This window comes from Haplochromis burtoni, unplaced genomic scaffold (genome assembly GCF_018398535.1).
Source record: "Haplochromis burtoni strain Fernald_Lab_line unplaced genomic scaffold, NCSU_Asbu1 Contig_70, whole genome shotgun sequence".
NCBI lineage: Eukaryota > Metazoa > Chordata > Actinopteri > Cichliformes > Cichlidae > Haplochromis > Haplochromis burtoni.
Genome location: NW_024582431.1, coordinates 2,117,508 through 2,135,304, shown reverse-complemented (window position 1 = coordinate 2,135,304; position 17,797 = coordinate 2,117,508). Strand labels below are relative to the sequence as shown.

At 42.4% G+C, this 17,797-nt stretch overlaps 1 protein-coding gene across 7 annotated transcripts; it reads right to left on the bottom strand.

The window, feature by feature from the left end:
• Window positions 1-28: 28 nt before the first annotated feature.
• On the bottom strand, window positions 29-15,988 carry marf1 (meiosis regulator and mRNA stability factor 1). Of its 7 annotated transcripts, none has more exons than XM_005924963.3 (27): window positions 15,723-15,988; window positions 15,052-15,258; window positions 12,822-13,706; window positions 12,501-12,657; window positions 12,174-12,388; window positions 11,764-11,881; window positions 11,502-11,674; window positions 10,646-11,164; window positions 9,136-9,290; window positions 8,866-9,027; window positions 8,587-8,770; window positions 8,274-8,452; window positions 8,076-8,156; window positions 7,717-7,956; window positions 7,518-7,637; window positions 7,240-7,418; window positions 6,794-7,014; window positions 6,546-6,688; window positions 6,308-6,441; window positions 5,930-6,132; window positions 5,354-5,581; window positions 4,742-4,981; window positions 4,415-4,657; window positions 3,632-3,692; window positions 3,349-3,450; window positions 2,926-3,096; window positions 29-2,794 (listed from the first exon to the last, which is right to left on the bottom strand). In XM_005924963.3, the coding sequence occupies exons 2-27, from the start codon at window positions 15,202-15,204 to the stop codon at window positions 2,616-2,618; spliced, it is 5,445 nt and encodes a 1,814-aa protein (XP_005925025.1). In that variant the 5' UTR covers window positions 15,205-15,258; window positions 15,723-15,988; the 3' UTR covers window positions 29-2,615. The 7 variants fall into 7 exon arrangements, with proteins under 7 accessions (XP_005925025.1, XP_005925024.1, XP_005925027.1 ...); XM_005924962.3 differs by having other exon boundaries at window positions 15,824-15,988; XM_005924965.3 differs by having other exon boundaries at window positions 8,866-9,024; window positions 15,824-15,988.
• Between the last annotated feature and the right edge of the window lie 1,809 nt (window positions 15,989-17,797).

Sequence of the window (17,797 nt, the reverse complement as noted above, 5' to 3'; positions counted from 1 at the left end):
ATGTTTGAATAATGAGAAGAGGCAGAAATGATGCTTGTGAAATTTATTAACGCAAATCTTTTTTGGTCCCTTCAACAATGTGACTGTTACAGCAACTTTAGGTGCAGCACAGTGGTAAAACAGTGCAGTACAAGGAAGGGGAGGGGGAAATTAGTTGGGCAGTTTAAAAAGAAAAAAAAAAGGTTAAAGGACACTGCTGAATAAATCAGAGAAGAAGAACAAATGTGCAATATTAAAGTTCAAAGTAAGACAAGGTGAGATACACAGGCAACGAAGAAACTTGTTTAAACCACCATGCAAACGCCTCGCATTCATTAAACCAAAACTATGCATAAGTGCATATGTTGACTGGTATAAGAGCCTTTCATTGATGTAACTGAATCAAAGTGAAAACGAAATAAAATCAGAGGTAGTTGTCACTGCAGTACACCGAGGAGCTGCTAGGGTTTGCTCAAATTCACTAAAAAGTAATGTCTTCATTTCTCGTACGCATTTTAAGCTCGTTTCTATCATTACCACTTCTAAATAATGATTTTGAACCAATGAGTCTTTAATCAAAGTGGCTTCCAGACAGTCAACAAAACCCTGCAGGAGAGATAAACAATAACAGCCATAATTAAAATCATTTTGATTTGTATGTCAGAACATTTTGGTGAGTTGTTAGGGGAAATCTTTCAATTCATGTCTGACAGAAAGACTCATGTTATGCTTCGAACACTGACTAAACAGGCAGAGAACGCAAACAAACTGATTAAATGGGCTGCTGCCCATTCTCTAAACTTTTCTCAGAACAAAAACAGCTTCAACCCTCTGACTTCAGTGGCACCCTGGTCGTGCTCGACGTCACAGGCAGTCAACATTGTTTGGTGGCAATTCAGTAGCCAGCAGCCTGGTAAATGCTCAAGACAAACGAAATTTGAGAAAACTAACCCACAACAGTAAGTTAAAACTGCTATTAAAGTGGGTGGGGAGGTAAAGATGGTGAGTCCTTTCAGCACCGGGGCAGATACAAACCATTGTAAAAGCCCGGCAGATTCCAGAGAGCCTCAGAGGGGCCTCTGTGTGCACATCAATCTGTTCAGGAGGCTTCCCAGAGCCCCCTATGCTGTTCCTCAAACCCATCACCGATCACCTTCTTTCCCTAAAAACTCAACTATTCAGTCTCATTAAAAATCATAAGCTCAGGAGTGCTCACCGCTCCCCTCAAGATCTCAGACCGAGTGGATCACCAGTGATACAGCGGCGACCAGCTCCAAGGTTAAAGCAACAAACCTTGAGCACTTATAGTATACAGCAGCTGCATGGGGTGATGCCAACTCTGGGATCTAAACATCACGGTGGAAATAAAGACTGGTCTTAAAGAACGTCTTTACAATCCTTCTGTTTGCCTCTGCTTCTCCTGGAATTACACCATGCATAAACTCAGTTATGCACAACATGCACATTTCACACCACCTACTCCAGTGTAAACCACACACACACACAAAATACTAAAACAAAACACACAAACCCCGGCTGCTGACTAAAGACAAAGCTTAAGTCAGTTTCTGCTGACTAAGCATGCTCATGGCTGAAATACTGAAGTGCCTTTTTTTTTCTTTTTAATAACTTTTGAGGCCTTCGTTAGAGGCCCTGAAGACACAAGCCAAAGTCTTTGCTATAAATTAAGTGAACATACAACAATAAAAGTTCCGGAGAGCAGCAATTGTTGCAAAACCAAAACTGTTCAAAGACCGACAGCTTCCACAACACAGTCTTAACAGTTAAGACCTGGCTTCTCTTTAGTCCCAGCATTTAATTGCCACTCAATCCGCTACACATTTAAGCCAAACTCTTCTACCGGTGACCAAATACTCTACACAGTACAAAAAGGAACTGAACACTATGCTGAGGCTACTTCCTTACACAGAGAAAATACAGAAGAATACCTGATTAAAAAGCAATTTCTTTAGAAACCTGAAAGAAACAGGTGGATGCTTCAGCTGCTAGTTTGGGTCAACATATCTGGGGTTAGCTACAAAGAAAGTTCTAAATGAAATTTTATATCTTGGAGATAAAGCAAGGAAGTATTTATGAAGGTTTCTCAATGTGGTTCATTAACAAAAATCTCTTTAAAAACCTTCGTGTATTTTTGTAAACAGTGAATACCTACACTTCTTTGATGTAATACAGAAAACCTAGTTACTCATCCCTAGCATTTCTCCCATTGTTTTCTACCACTTTGTTCACAGTGACAACAAACTCAGCTCATTCACTGAAAGTGTTCGACACAATATGGCTCTAAACTGAAAATGCACATTCATGGATATTAATTGCCCTTGGGAGGAAACTAAACACACGTTAGAGCAGATGACATTTGGCAAATCAGAGAATTGCAGAAAGTCTGCAAGAAGCAAATCAGTTTGGTGAACTTAGACTGAAAAAACAAACTAAAATGGCACAAATGTGATGATGAAGAATGCAGAATGCAACAGCCTGTTAGGACATAAAGGGTCAAGACCAATGCTCTTCTGTGTTATGTGTTTAGTGTAGCCGTTCAACTCTTTTATTTAGAGTTACACTGTATGTAAACTTGTATTGCTGTATGTGAGACTGTATGTGTATATATGAGAGGATCAGAGGCCTGCCGTGAATGAGAAGTTGGCTGCTAATTTGATTCTACTACGTGAAGCTCTTCTGCTGGGACTGTCCATGGACAGGAGGGTCTTTGTGTCAGGTGGTGGTGGTGGTTCTCTGGGGTCTGCAGAGTCATCTGTGCTGCCATCACGCTTTGCAGGTAGATCAGCTGTGACGTCTGCCAGTGCCACCACATGTTCAAACAATACAAACAAACAAGCTCACACTTAACTACAGATAGAAAAGGTGCAAATAAGACTGAGCCTTTTAATTTTATACCACAAAAACAGTATAAATCAGATGGACCACCTGTTGGTAGTGGAGGAGTTCTCTCCTCAAAGTGAATCAGATCCGCCTGCTGGACGACAACGGGGTCGGGGTGAAGCTGAGGCGACGGTAGGCAGGATGGAACAGGGCCACACAGCAGGTCCACTGGAGACGACAGACACAGCAGCTCTGACTCTGCAGCTGCATCAGCACCTGGAAGGTAAAACAAAATAAAATCAATTAAAAAGGCTGGCCAACACACGAGGTCTCGACAATAGCCAATTAAGAGGAGGAGAGGATGATGCAACATCAAAAAAACTGAAAACTGAAAAAAGGCATTGAGCTTTTTTCACCATGATTTTTTTTGTAAAGCTAAGAAAAAGCTTATTTCAGAACTCCTGATTTTCTTCAGTATATCTTTAAAGACTACAAAAACCTTGAGCAGTCATGTATGACTTCCATTACCTGGACTCTGAGCTCCAGATGTTGCACTGCTGATCGGGCTGTCTCTCGGGCTCTCAGTGTTCTCCGGCTGGGGGCTGTTGGAGACTGAACAGCTTGGTTTTGCTACAACACACAGACAAAGCACTTTAATTACAATTTTCTTACAATGCACAGCCGCCATCTCATGAAATCACAACCCAAAAATCACCTTTTAGTTTGATCACTTCAGTCAGCACAGTGGAGCATGTCAGTAACCTAAAGTTCAATCTGAACTTTCAATAAGAAAGACTCCCAACACCTTTACCTTTCATATCGTTCTTCAAAACGATAATCCTCTTGTGACCATGCCCTTTGATCCAGATCACCTGATGAGAACAAATCAGAAACTGAATGGTGAGAACTGATAGAAATGAACAATCATCACAAAAGTTCAGGACATTAACAAAAGCAATCAATAGAGAAAAGGTTTAAGAGTTTATTTAGATCAGTGTTGCCCACACAAAGATTACTTGGGCTGGTTGCCCATGTCTATTATCAGCCACCAAAGTATATAAAGGTTAAAATTATTTTCTAGTATGAACACAACCATGTGCCATCCCTTTACTAGTGAACTGCTCTTCCTGTCTTGCATTTTTCCCCCACTATATAGCGTTCTTGTCCGGTTGCCATACGGTGATATTTAATATTTATAACCTTCCCTAAAATGGATTTTGGACTCAAGCTCCACCATCTTAGACGGTGCTGGTGACATTAGTCCGTCTCCTACAAACTGGAGGTCCAATCTCACCAGAACCTGCAGCAGGTGGAGAACTACTTCATATATGCCCTGAACTCACTAAGCTGAGTTCAGAACTCTGACTACTATCATCAGTAGGTGAAGCTGAATTCATCCACATAAGGAGATTCTTGAGAGGGAGCTGAGTTTTTGAAGGAGAGAAACAAGTAAATAAAAGCTGTTTGGGAGTCCACACTCATAAGCACACATAAGTCCATGTCACATATAAGGTGCAAATCTGAATGAAAGCCTGTTCATGTTTTAGAATGATTCCTTATAGAGGAGCTCCAGTCTCTACTGCAGTAACTATACCTGTGGAATCGCACTGAGCAGCTCATCAACGCTGGTGTACCCACAGAAACGTGGATCAAGGCTGCAGCCTGTGAATTTGTTGTATGCTCCGTGGAACTCAGTCAGGAAGATCTGGTTGTAATGGTAGGTGTGGAGCAGCGCGCGTACATTACGAGCAAACTGGTAAAGCCTGGTTAGCCTCACAAATTCTTCCCCATGACTGCTGGCAGCTTGAGTGGTATCATCAGTTTCCTCGTGGTACAGCTGTGAAAAGATGATGATTATGGATCAAGCACAGTAAAAGTATTGGAAAAAAAAAAAAACCCCAAAGAAAACTCTCGTACTCACCTCGACCAGGTATGGAAGGCTCTTCAGTAACTCGCTGAGAGAAAGGAACCCATATTCACATGGGTTTAGCGCAACTCCGTGAACGCTTAGGTAATACTGGCTCAGCTCCTCCACCTTCAAACCTTTGGTGATGTTCTCATCTTCTTGGGACATGAGCAGTGCCAGTAGCTGTGAGGTCAGAGAGCGCAGAGACTTCCTGTTGATCAGCTGCACTTCCCGACCATCCGCGCCATCCACCACCTTTCAGAAATGCACAAAGTGGGTAGTTAAGAATATCTGAAAATGTGTCTTAAGTTATATGAAATGAGACTTTTTACCGTTTACTGTGATTTTAAAAACTTTATAACCTCCAGGATGACTGACAGGACTTTTGTGCGAGACTTCATTTTGTGCATTTAATAAACTGGCTAATTTATAATGAAGACAAAACCCCTGAAACAACAAATCTATTAATTTTATTTTTAGCAGACATGACCACATGCTTCTGCCTTTACAAAAAACATCTGACTGTCAAGTGAAGCTCTATTTTTATTATTTTATTAAACTAAGCAACAGCGAGCTTTTCAGCAGATAGATTTACACGGCTTCCCCTGGGGATGTTTTCTTCTTTACCTTGACAACATGGCAGAGTTTGGTCAGCAGAGCAGGCAGGGAGCTTGCGTCGAAGTCTTGCAGGCGTAGCCCGTAACCAAAGGTTTTGCTGTACTCTGTGAGCAGCTGACTCACAGGCAGACTGGAGTTTTTCTGAGCCCGAAGCAGCTTGACCAGCTGAGCTGCCAGAGCTTTGATACGTTCAACCTCAGTGAGAGACAGCACTTTCTCCTCACCGCACTCCAGCACCTGATGAAGGACGAGGGCATTAAATGGTAAGTTTGTTTTTCATGAAGACCAAGAGTCCCAGACATCATAATTATATTTACAAAGACAGTTCTATCCAAGCACTCAAGGGAGATGCAGGAAAAAGAAACCTGGCCTGATCCACTGACTGAAATCAAAAGGCATGGCAAATCCTCTTAAGTGAAAAATAACCCCATGCCATTCGTTCCCAGAAGTCTCATCACCAAAGCAGCATCAGTTCACTGTGACTGATGCTGGCAAAACTTCTTATGCTGTGTACATACTGGAAGTGATTCGATCATCGTGCATCGCCTTGGCCAAAAGCAAAAACCTACTGCACGCCACACTCACCATCAGGACATCAGGGATTGCTTCAAAGAGCTCAATGAGCTTGGTGAACCCATAGTGGCTGAGCTTACACTGGCGACCAAAGTGGTGGTGGTAAGTTGGTATAAACTTGCTGAAGGGCATTCGACAGTGAGGCTGGTGGCGAAGCAGGTCCACCACCTCCTTCCCAAACTGCTTGGTACGCTCCAGTTCTTCCATAGTACGCTCTAGTAAAGAAAAAAAGAAAACTACTTTAGTGATAGGCAACCAAAAAGAAATGCATCATTAAAATAAAATAAGGTTTCTCTGGTTAACAGTTTCTGCAGGTAAGTAGATCCTTTTTTAAACTCAAGTCTAATGCGCTTTTAAATTCTACTTCCAAATTGACAGTTATGCACTCACCCCTCTTAGGAACTGAGATGACTGTGTCGGTGGGCTGTTGTGTGATGGTGATGGTGGTGTCAGGGATCTCCGTCAGCAGATCCATCAAGTCACATATCCCATAGTCAGTTACTCTCCAGTCTCTGGAGAAGCACCTGATTCACAAAAGAATGCATTACAGCACCCACACCACTAATAATTCAAACAGTTTTTCCGCTCCTATGAAACTAACACACGTGTCCTATTTATGTTTAATTACCAATGGTATGCCTGCATGAAGTCCTTGATTGCCACTTGTTTGCTGGCTTGAAACTTAAGCAGTTTAAGCAGGTCTTGGGTGAAGCGTTTAACTTGAGCTCGGTGAGTTAGAGTCAGTAAACGCTTTGTACCCATACCCAAGATCTGTTGGTTAGAAAAATGAAAAACGTATAAAATAAACAAAGACAACATGAACAAATACATTGTTCAATCGGAAGATCATCACTGGGTGGTCCTCATTAAAAGTACCTGCAGAACATGTGGCACAGCCTCGAGGAGCTCCAGCAGCTTAGAGAAGCCGTAGTCGGAGACGCGGCACTGCTTGGCAAAGTGATGATGATATGAGGGAATGAATTTGCTGATTGGCATTATGCATGACGGCTGACTTTTTAAGAGGTCAATAATCTCTCGGCTAAACTGGATGAGCTGTGGATTGCCGACTGGACTCTTGCAGCGTTGAATCCATGGCTCTGTGTGACAATTAAAAAAATAATAAAGTGTTAAGGTGAAATGGGCTGCCTGAGCTAAACGCAAACTGTCTGATAACTTTACAAGAACTCATATCAGATGGTTAAAGAGTTTAAAACAAAAAAACAAAAAAAAACCCAAAACGCACCCAAGATGAGAGGTCTGAACAGCACTATGGAAAATGAAAATGAAACTCCAATAAAAACCAGATTTGTAAATGTACCTACCAGAGTTTGGCACCGGAGGTTTATTGTTGATCCACTTGATGACTTTGAAACCATTTTGAGCTGTGACTACTGTGATACTGGGAACACAGGTGACGAGGTGCTCCAGAGGAACACCACCTTCCAGTGACTCATTGCCAAGCTGAAGTGGTCTGAATTTTGCTGCATAACAGTCTGGAAAACTAAATGGAAATTAAACTTTTTAATAACTTTATAACGACAGAAAATATACTCTAACATTAAAAATGCGTACACGTAACAGGCAATAAACCAGTTCTTACCTGAGGAGTGGAAGTGTGCCCTGATGTGACTGCAACAAACTGTGGACCTCTGAGGCTAGTGTGCTCAGAGACATCACAACAAATGGGATTTTATAGGAATCAGGGTCAAAGTCGGCCTCACTGCAAAAAAAGAACAACAGTCAGTGATGGAAAAAGGTCAACTTACGCTACAATATAAAGGTTTCGAACTGTTGTATACCTGAAGTCCTGCACTGAATAGTGCTGTCTGCAGACAGGCTCATGGTACTCCAACTCCTCAAACACAACAGGACTCCCACTTGCTGAGGAGGAGCCCTCCTGGGATTGGGAAGATCCCAGTGGACTCTGACGTATTTGGCTGTTGGACAGAAGGCACACAAACCTTGAGCCTCCCTGCTCCCGCACTGCAACCAGCTCTGGGAGCCGATACAGATCGCCAACCACGAGCTTACGGGAATATCTGGAGAGAGCAGGGCAGAGTTGGAGTACATACTTTTACTACATTTTTTTGCATGCTATACTCAAACACCAAATGTGTATGCAAAAATTAGACAATAACGAGTTTAGAAAGATACTGACTTTTTCTCATAAATCTCAGTGAACTTGAAAAGAGGAAGGCAACTGGCAGGAGCATCTTGAAGAATGGAGATTATCTCTGGGCTATAAAATAACAACCACAAATGTCACCACGATAGACCAAACAACAATTTAAATTTTAAAATTTCACAATGTAACCAACATATTAAAGCTCCAAACTAAAATATATATAAACTGTACCCGAGCATGGCAAGAGATTTGTTGCTGCCACCGGTGATCAGAGACACCTGAATGCGTTTGCCTCCGATCTTGTAACGGTGTAGGCCGCTGACTGCACTAATGGCCTGCTGCAGGGACATCATCTGAATTGTGGCCTTCAGCTGGTAGTCAGTGTGGGGGCTAAGCTCCACACTTTTTACCTAAACAAAACAAGTTATACCACAAAGTGATTTTGAGAGGAAAGGGTAGGTAAAACATATACAAACTACTTAGATGTGAGCAGAACACAGATATGCATTGCATGAAAGATTGGCATAATTTGACTACGCTTTACCCTTCCGTATCGGGAGAAGGTGTCATTTAAAGTTTGCTGCAGATCCTTGCGAGACATTCTGTAGTCCAGGTTGGCAACCTGGATCTCTGCTCCCTCTGAGAAAGGCTCAGAAGCTTCAGAACAAGGGCTACGAGGGGCAGCAATCAGAGGTGAGGAACGGCTGGATAGGCAAGGGGATGCACTCCTTATGTTAGAGAATGGAGAGATGCAATAAAAACATAATTAAAATTACATTTATCATTACGCATGGTTTATAATTTGCATGCAGCAGTAGGTAACCTGGAAGACCAGGAGCCCTGAGATAAGACGAGGGGGCTGAAGCTTCTGTGTAGGTTCAACTTGCTGAAGGCGGAGGGTGTGCTAATCTGGAACTCCCCTGAGTTCCTGTCCACTTGGTCAACAGGGGATTCAGTTGCACTTTGAGGGCTGGAGTCCTCTCTGCTATACAGAAAGATGAACAACAGGCACATGCAGATAAACAACATGACGCAAACATGACAAACATTTTATTTTCAGTTGAAAATTTATTCCCGCCATCTCTGTGTGTACCTCTGGCTGTAGATGGATTCTACAGTGAGACCAGGCTTAGTTAGTTGCTCCAGTGCTCCAGCCTCACCATTATTCTGGGTCGAAGACGAGGCAGCACATCCCTTTTCCAAGTGCTGAAAGTTCATTCTGGCCTTCCCCTCCAAACTGCCCAGCTCCTGGATCAAGCAGGGAAGGCAGAAGTTAAGTTGTAGATATTGACCTGCTAGATAATGGTCGTATCCATCCTGTCCATGTGTGGAACAGGATGGTCAAGCGATTAGTTCAAGTAGTTACAAAATACGAATACAAGCAGAACAGAGAAACTCAGAAAAGATCATGGACTGCTGTTTAACTAGGGATGTACATTCAAAATGCCAAAGAAAGGAAAAACTGCTTTACCGTAGAGCTCATTTTCAGGGAATTTCTTACATATTAAAAGCAATAATAATAATTTATAATTAACAAAAAGGTTTTAGATTGGCACCAAAGAAAATCTCCAGGACTATGATCAAATATTTTAGACATTTTTTATTATTTTTCTCCAGATTACAATATATTTTTGTTTATCAAACAGAAATTTCATAGACGTCAGTTAAGTAACGTAACTACGTAACTGTGCTTGCTTATGTTCTAAACTCACGAAGGGCCCATACTGAGCCAAGGACAACTTGTATTTTTTTAATTAACTTGACTGCATTAAAGGGTGTAACACTGTAAATTACTCTGATATAAAAGGAATACTGAGACAGTTCAAACTTTTCTGCTACTTGCCCTCGCAGCAATGAGAACAGCACACTGAAAATACTGTGGTAGTCCCATTGCGTTTGTTTTATTGTGAGCCTCAAATATAAAAACCTCTAAGGCTTTATATAAAAAAAACAAACAAACAAAACAACAACAAAAAACCTAGGCTTTAATGTCTTCATTCAATTTTGGTGCTTAAAGAGAAATCTTAAATTACATTTTCTCCTTACTGTTTAACTACAAAGAGACTTAAATGTCCATCCCAGTTAATTTATGGGTCAGCTCCCCCCCCATTTGTCACACTGGTTACAAACAAACCAGAAAAAGACTAACCGAATCAGCCACTAGAGGTCATTTTTAATCATAGTAGAAATCAGCACTGTCCAAATTTCTCCAAAAGTAAATTCATTAATTTGAAAAATAGAAAAGAAAAGAAAGAGCTTATAGCAGCACATAAAGCAGAACCTGGACAAAACACACAAAACGGTAGCTCACAAACTACATCAGCACTGATATACTGAGCAAAACCACAGACACAAAGCTATATGGCGTTCATGCAATAACACAATGACTGACGAGCAGGAGAGGAGTGGATTAATGAAGGACAAGCAACACATATTACATGCGCAGGCAAAAGGCAGGAGCTAACAGTTACAAGCTGTTAGTCAAAGCAGCAATTAGAAGGTCACTGGGGGGAGGAGAAGCTACAGTGATTTACAAAGCAGCCCAGACAAAGAGAGATGGCAATGGAGGCTGAGGGGAAGCAGGCACAGATGAGTCTGCTGACCTGATGGGGCTTGGCTGGAGCACCACCGGGAGGCCCACTGCAACCCCTCCTGGGGCTATAGGGCCTTTCAGCCACCGGACCAGGGGTGTGGCAGGGGCGGGTTGCTCGCCGTGGCCTTCTGGGTGACCTGGGTGTCTCCAGGGGCAGAAAAGAGAAGGAGGCTATAGATGGGGGAGGGCCGAACATTGAATCCTGGGTTTGAGAGGTCCGGGCCAGAGTCTGAGGCAAGTGATGGGGCTGAGAACGAAGCTCAGAATCAGGACTTGCATCGTCTCTGGGCCGCGGGGAGAAGGAGAGGCTGATTCTGTGGCCAAACACATCCTCATTTTCCATTCGCTTGCGGGCACGTGTAGCTGCCTCAGGGCTGCCAAAGCGGAGGACTGCTGTGCCCTGGGACACACCAAGTACTCTGCCGCCACAGTTGTCTGACAGCCGGCGGAGCCTGAGCTTCACAGCGTTCCGCATGTTCTTGTCACAGTTGAGAGGGAGGTTGTGCACATAGAGGTGGTTGAAACTGGGCTGAAGGAGGGGAGGAAAAGACACCGCGGCTGCCTGGTTTGTATTATTTACACTCAGAAAATAAAACGTTTATTTATTTTTACTTGGGAAAAAACAAGTGGGAATGGCCGACAATATTAACGATTAGCAACAATTAATGATTTCCAATTCCCACTATTAGATTAGTAACTCAATCGTGTGTGAAATTCACATTCCAGCTGCATCGCTCTTCACATTTGGCAAGTTTACATTAAAACGAGATTGTCCTTCGTTAATTTTGTTAGTGTATACTTACCTTAATAAAAGGACCGTTTAAAAAGTACTCTTAAAATTTTAATGAAGCATTTATGAGGCCTACCTGCGCTTTGACAAGCATGCGTGGTGGCAGATCTGCTGTTATCTCCTGAAAGGGCACATGGCTGTTGGCATGCTGCAGTAGAGCTGAAGATGTATGGCTGCCATGAACCAGGATTACATGGAAACCATGGCGATGACGCAGGTCACTCAACTCGCTTGCAAAATTCACATCAGCTGTTAATAAAAAGGTGACCTGTGTTATCACAAATGTATGTGTGGTAACATGGCTGTAGTTCATTACAGGTAATCAGAGGTGAACTTACAGGATACCAGTACAACAGTTGCAGGTGCAGTGTGCGTCTCAGCAAAGCGCCGTAGGCTCTGACGAAGTTTGTCATCTGCAGCATTCTTGGCTGTGGCATTAATATGTGCAACAGTAACCTGTAAAAGTACAATTATTAAGCGTCTGAATTATTCCTCCTTTTAGGCAGTGACTGAATACAAACTCAACAAACTGTATGGATATTTTAAAAGTGTGTGATGTGTTAAGACAAAAATCACAAGCTGATCAGTCAAGCTAAAAATACTGAACGCACAACTTTTTTTAACCTCTCCAGGACAAGCTATACTTAATGTTATAGAACCAATTGCCAGCATGAAGAGAACTCAGTATTTGTATTGTCATAATTAGGGTAATTTCAGACTGCTTTTATTGCTTGAATATTACTGATACCTGGCAGTTGTTGAGCTCTTGGATGACAGCTTTACTCTCCTTGCTAATATCACAAACGCAAATGAATTCTGCCTCACGATGACCCTGGAAGAAGCGGTTGCGAATTCGTTGGACCACAGCTCCAGCAGAGCGTCCACTGGGGACACTGCAGTTCTCAATGTCCCAAAAGACCCCGACCGGAGGGATGTTCTCGGGACCAGTACCTTCTGGTGATCCTAGCAAAGCGATCATTTTAAAGCACACTCAGGTTTCTTGGAAGTTTATAGTTAATAAAATCAGTTCAGTTTTGTTGCCGATTTGTACTGCTGCATTACTGACTCCACTAACCATATTTCTGTCCAGTCTTGCCAAGACTGGTTGATGGCATGAGCATTTTGCCATCGGAGAAGGTGCCACAGCCATTACAAATAGGAATAGGAGCAGTCTGAGGAATAGGAACACTTGGGTGCACCTTGTTGGACTCTACCATCAGATCATTCATAGGCTGCAAAAGGGTACAAATTCAAGACGCTCAAACACACAAAAAAGCAATAGCAAGAAATATGAAAAGCGATAAAAGCTTAAACGCACATGATTCAGCTCAACATTTTGTAAAAAAATACCTGCATCTTTAGGCCACACAAATTGAATGAAGAGAGATCAACCAACCTTAAATAAGCACTCCTGACAGTAGTGTGCCCCCTTCACACAAACAGTGCGTTCAACATTTAGGTGCATAGGATTAGAGAAGAAGTGTGCTGAAGTGGCTGTAGTAGTGATGGTGCTGGTGCTTGGGTGACCACCGAGTATACTTCCTTGGGATCTTCTGGCTGATGCGCTGCAGTCCACACCACATGAGTAAAAGCCAGAAGAGGTCAGGCAAGAGCCATGCAAGCTAGCAGGTAGAGAGGAAACAGAGGGGAGAGAGGATGCCATCGGTGCTGAAGAGGGAAAGAGGCTGGCTTGACTGAAAGACAGAGGTACAGCTGGGTAGGTGTGGAGAAGCCCTGAGCAGCAGGGGAGGTAGGGGTGTGATGAAATAGGTTGAGAGGTAGCAACAGAAGAGGACAGCTGAGGTTTGCAACTAAGACTGAATAAAGGATCAAAAGCTTCACCTCCAGTGCCACAGCTAAATTTATGTTTATACTGATGAACAGATGAGGCTACAGAACAAGGCCCAGACCTACTAGTACTGATCGGTGCTCCCAGAGACCCTGGGGCCATATAAAGCGAAACAACTCCTGCAGCATTGCTGCCGCTACCAACAACACCTCTGCCACCCAACAACCCAAAGCCATCTGTGTTGTTGTGGTCACAATGCTCGCAAATGCTTACTTTGGGGCTAGCCCCCTCTTGTTGCTGATGAGGTGGTGGCGGTTGTTGGAAGGAGTCTTGTGCAAGCTGAGGGGGAGGCGGCGGCAAGCAGGGAGGAGGCAATGGGAGAGAGGACAGAGAGAAGGGCTGGGATAACTGGGAAGAGGAAGTATGGTGCAGTGGTGGAGGAGGGACATCTTTCAGATCCAGTACAGCCTTTCTGTTGTCCATGTGATTGCTCTGAATAAGAAAATAAGAAAAAAAAAAAAAAATCACTTCACATTAGTTCTGTAAATTTCTTGTGACTTCTCAAAGCCATAATAAAGACATATCTATATGAATTAAAAAATATAAATAAAAGATTACGATATTTAAAAAAAACATTAAAAAAGATCAACAAGCAAATGTTATTATTGGAAAAAAGACAAGATGAACTTTTTAAATGATTATTTTTATTCAGAGAAAAAAAAAAAGTTATCTAACACTACCAGGCCCTATGTGAAAAGGCAACTGTCCCCCCCTTCTTAAATTAACTGATTAACCACATATTTTGGAAAGCTGAATTCAGTTTCACTAGCCAGAGCCATGCCTGATTATTCTCAGGTCAGATGAATTGGCAAATTCTTCAAATAGAGGATGTCCAACAAAGCGAAGTAAGAAACTAGATCTCAAAAGGCAACATATTATGCCACATTCTAAAAATACTCGAGAACAGATGAGAAAAAGTAACTGACATCTATCAGTGTAAAGGATTACAAAGCTATTTATAAGGGTTTGGAACTCCAGTATAAAATAAAATAAAAAACTGCAGGCCTCACTTGTATCAGTTAAAGTTACAGCACACATAAAACTATCAGCATTTTATAAAAAAGGATCATATCAAAGGTGTGATGGCCCGGGGCTTCTTTGCTGTTTCAGGACATGGATGACTAGATGTAACTGACAGAAAGTCCTGAATGAGAATGTCCCCCAATCAGTTTGTGCTCTGAAGTTCAAGTTTACTTGTTTTATGCAACAGGACAATGATCCAGAACACAGTAGTGAATCCACCTCTAAATGGCTCAAAGGTTTTGGAGTGGGCTATACAAAGCCTATATTTAAATTAAATTTAGATTTTTTTGGCATGACCTTAAACAGCCACCAATGGTTGAATTAAAACAATTCTGCTACAGAAGAGTGGGACAAAATTTCTCCACAGTGATGCATCTCATTCCCAGTAAAGTGTTATCCACAAACACTTTACTGCTGCTCTTGCTGGCAAGGGTGGCACATAGGGCCTGGTAGGTTCGCTACCTCTTCCCTCACTTAATAAATTAACTCCTCATTTTAAACATTGCATTTTGTATTTACTGTCATCTTTATCCAATATTAAAATTTGATAGATCTGAAACATTTAAGTGTGACAACTATTTTTTCTAGTACTCAGTAAGGGGGTAAATAACACTGCGCAGCAAAAAAAAATAAAAAATTAGTTTACATTAATGGTTTGATAACATACCTGAAATATTTTCATTTTAATCTCTCATTTAGAAAACAGTTCAGTTTCTTCATTAAGCTCCATATGTCTGTACTGATAAATACATACTTTGTCTGTCTGATGAGGGGAGCTTGTTTCATGTGCGGAGAAGCAGTCCTTGAGCTTCCATAGCAGGGTTGAAGCCTCTGTTTCGGTGTGAGCGAGCCATGGGAAGGATCTAGCGCCACATGTTGATCTCTCCTTTCCCAGTCCTTCCATCATACGAACCACAGGAGTCTTTCACCATACTTGCATCTATCTCTCTTCTCTCTCATGCTTTCCCAAAGAAACGAAAGTTAAAAAAAAGTTTACTACAGTCATGCTGAATAATTCCCATATGCGACGTTGACACCGTGGTTAAAGTTCGTACCAACTCATTTATGATGACACAGATCGCAGGTGACTAACCGTGAGCCCGACAGCACAGCTTCAAAACATTACAGATAAATAAAAGGGTCATCTCCAACCCCAAACCTTTACAAATTCGACGGTTTTAACAGTTCCTCTTAGGCTAATGTCAGAAGCGAAGCAATATGTAAACTAACCGATAAGATGATAACTTAGCTCGAGCTAGCTAACGTTACTTTCATTTAATTTACTCATTGGCTACGTCGGAACTGGCCTGCTAAGCCAACTAGTCTCACTACCTAAATCTAGCCATTAAAATAGAAACTTAATGGCTTGTCTTTAGCTATTTAAGCTAACAACTGGGTATTAATGTTTAGCTTGTTTGAACGCACCTGCACATACTTGCTCCCACAAGCTATCCTTCGAGATCCTTACGAGAGAATTGATACTATTCGGTAACAGCGAGGTAATGCCAAACAAGCTGATTATTTACCTGAGAAGATCGCGTCTTCTACATCTTCCTCAAAGGACCATTCCCTATCTATCTCCCTAGAAACGCGCACCTTTTTGTAACCTACTTCTGCCGGAAAGCAATTACTGCTGTCGTAAAATGTGTTCCTATTGTCCGAATCTGGCTGTTTCTCAATACTCAAGTACGCAAGTCCGTACTCGCGTTCTTGCTAGTCCGTACTTCGTAAGTTCACGCGGGAATCTGGACTTCCCGAGAACGTCCTTGATCATCTCAGCGCCAGTTTTTACTGCCATCCCCTCTTAACTTAACTGCGATTAATATTTGCAATGGAAATTAGACATAGTATAAAAAGGTAAACATGATGTAGTAGATTTCAGATAGTATAGAAAGATAATTTAAAAAAAGAAGTATTTTAAGCACTTTGGCAAAATTCACTTTTACATATGATTTGTTTCATAATGTCTAATAAGGCACGATGGTAACAAACAGGTCTCATGTTAGAATGCTTTTATTATTATTTTAGTAGACACTCAAAACTTACAATAGGCCAATGGGGTTTGGAAGACAATTGAACAAATATTTAAAACATAATTTGATCATCTCTGGAGCTGCCTTCAGGATCATCACATATTAATATGCTGTTTCCACTCCCAGTGAAAATGTTTCCTCCTCAATTAAAAATATTTTTAATGTTTAATTCAGAGTCTGCAAAGTAAGAACGGCACATTTTCCATCAGGGGATATGACAGGTGAAATATTCAGTTCAAAATATAAACTGTAAGCTTTTCAAGTAAGACTTAAAGATTAAATAAAACATCCAGTTATGAAGCTTAACTTTCATTTCAGCCAAACCAGTTTGCTCAGGAGCAAATAAAGCACAGAAATAAACCAAACATTAAGATTTAGAAATGATCTAAGTGGGAAATGAGTGGATGATGGGGTGGGTGCAGTTTTTCTCTGTGGTTGGGTCAGGTGGGCTGCCCCGGGCTATGTGGGTCTGGGCAGCGCTGCTGAACTGGGCCCCGGTCCGGATGGGCCTGGGTCCTCTTGCCTTGGTGGGTTCCAGAGTGTGGGGGTGCCTACTGGGGTCAGCGGGTGAGTTGGCCAAAGGAAAGGAAGGGAGGGGCCACTTGCCCCTCCCTTCCTTCCCTCCCCATCTCCAGCTGCCTCCCTCTTGCTGCTCCACCACAATCACCCACACATGCAGGGCCTTGGGGTGAAGGTGTATCACCAGGGTGCAGGGGAGGCATCCCTCCCCCCCTTTCTGTCCCCTTCTGGCTGTCTGTGCCTCAATTTTATCCCACAACTTAGACATTCACATTACTCACACTCTCATAGCACATACACATAGGACCTTAGGGGTGGGCACGCTACACGGCATCCAGAAGACCGTCAGGGTGTACAACCTCACCTCTGGCGCCGTTGCCCACCTCTCAATTTTAAATACACGTATATATTGAGGGCTCTCGTGAGGGGCTATGCGCTTACCTGCTGCTCAGGTATGCACCACCTCACTCCTGGTGGCTGCTTGTCGGGGCCTGGACCCTGGGGCTCGCTCAGGCCCCTTCGGGGGGTGGAGTGCCCTCGGCCTCTGGGCCTAGGGCTGGGGCTCCCCCCCCAAAAAAAAAACACGAAAGAAATGATCTAAGTGACTTAGGAAGAAATCAGTTAAATTTGGACACTTTTTGGCAAATCGTTTAATAACCTGCAAAAAAACCACACTGAGTGAGTGATTTGTGTTTTTGTTGTTAATATGGATTGTTTTCAATATGTAAATGTTGAATTAATTCAAAAAATTACAATTACTCAGGCCCTATAGCTTTTGAAACACCTGGAGCTGTTGCACATTTTTGAGATGAGCAGTGTTCAGGTAAAGTGGGCCTGATGAGCCACTCATCAGCTAAAATGAGTGTTGAAATCTCCCAATTCTTTTAATCTTTGGGCTGAAGGAAGGACAATACTCGGTGTATAAATGCTCAACCAACAATCATTTAT

Bases quoted from the DNA above. Each gene is read 5' to 3' on its own strand.
- marf1 (XM_005924963.3), bottom strand. From the start codon at position 15,204: ATGATGGAAGGACTGGGAAAGGAGAGATCAACATGTGGCGCTAGATCC. The intron at 8,453-8,586 runs GTAAAGCGTAGT...TGTTTTGTTTAG, and splicing joins CCTTCTCCCGATACGGAAGG to GTAAAAAGTGTGGAGCTTAG. The intron at 3,097-3,348 runs GTAATGGAAGTC...TTTACCTTCCAG, and splicing joins ATCTGGAGCTCAGAGTCCAG to GTGCTGATGCAGCTGCAGAG.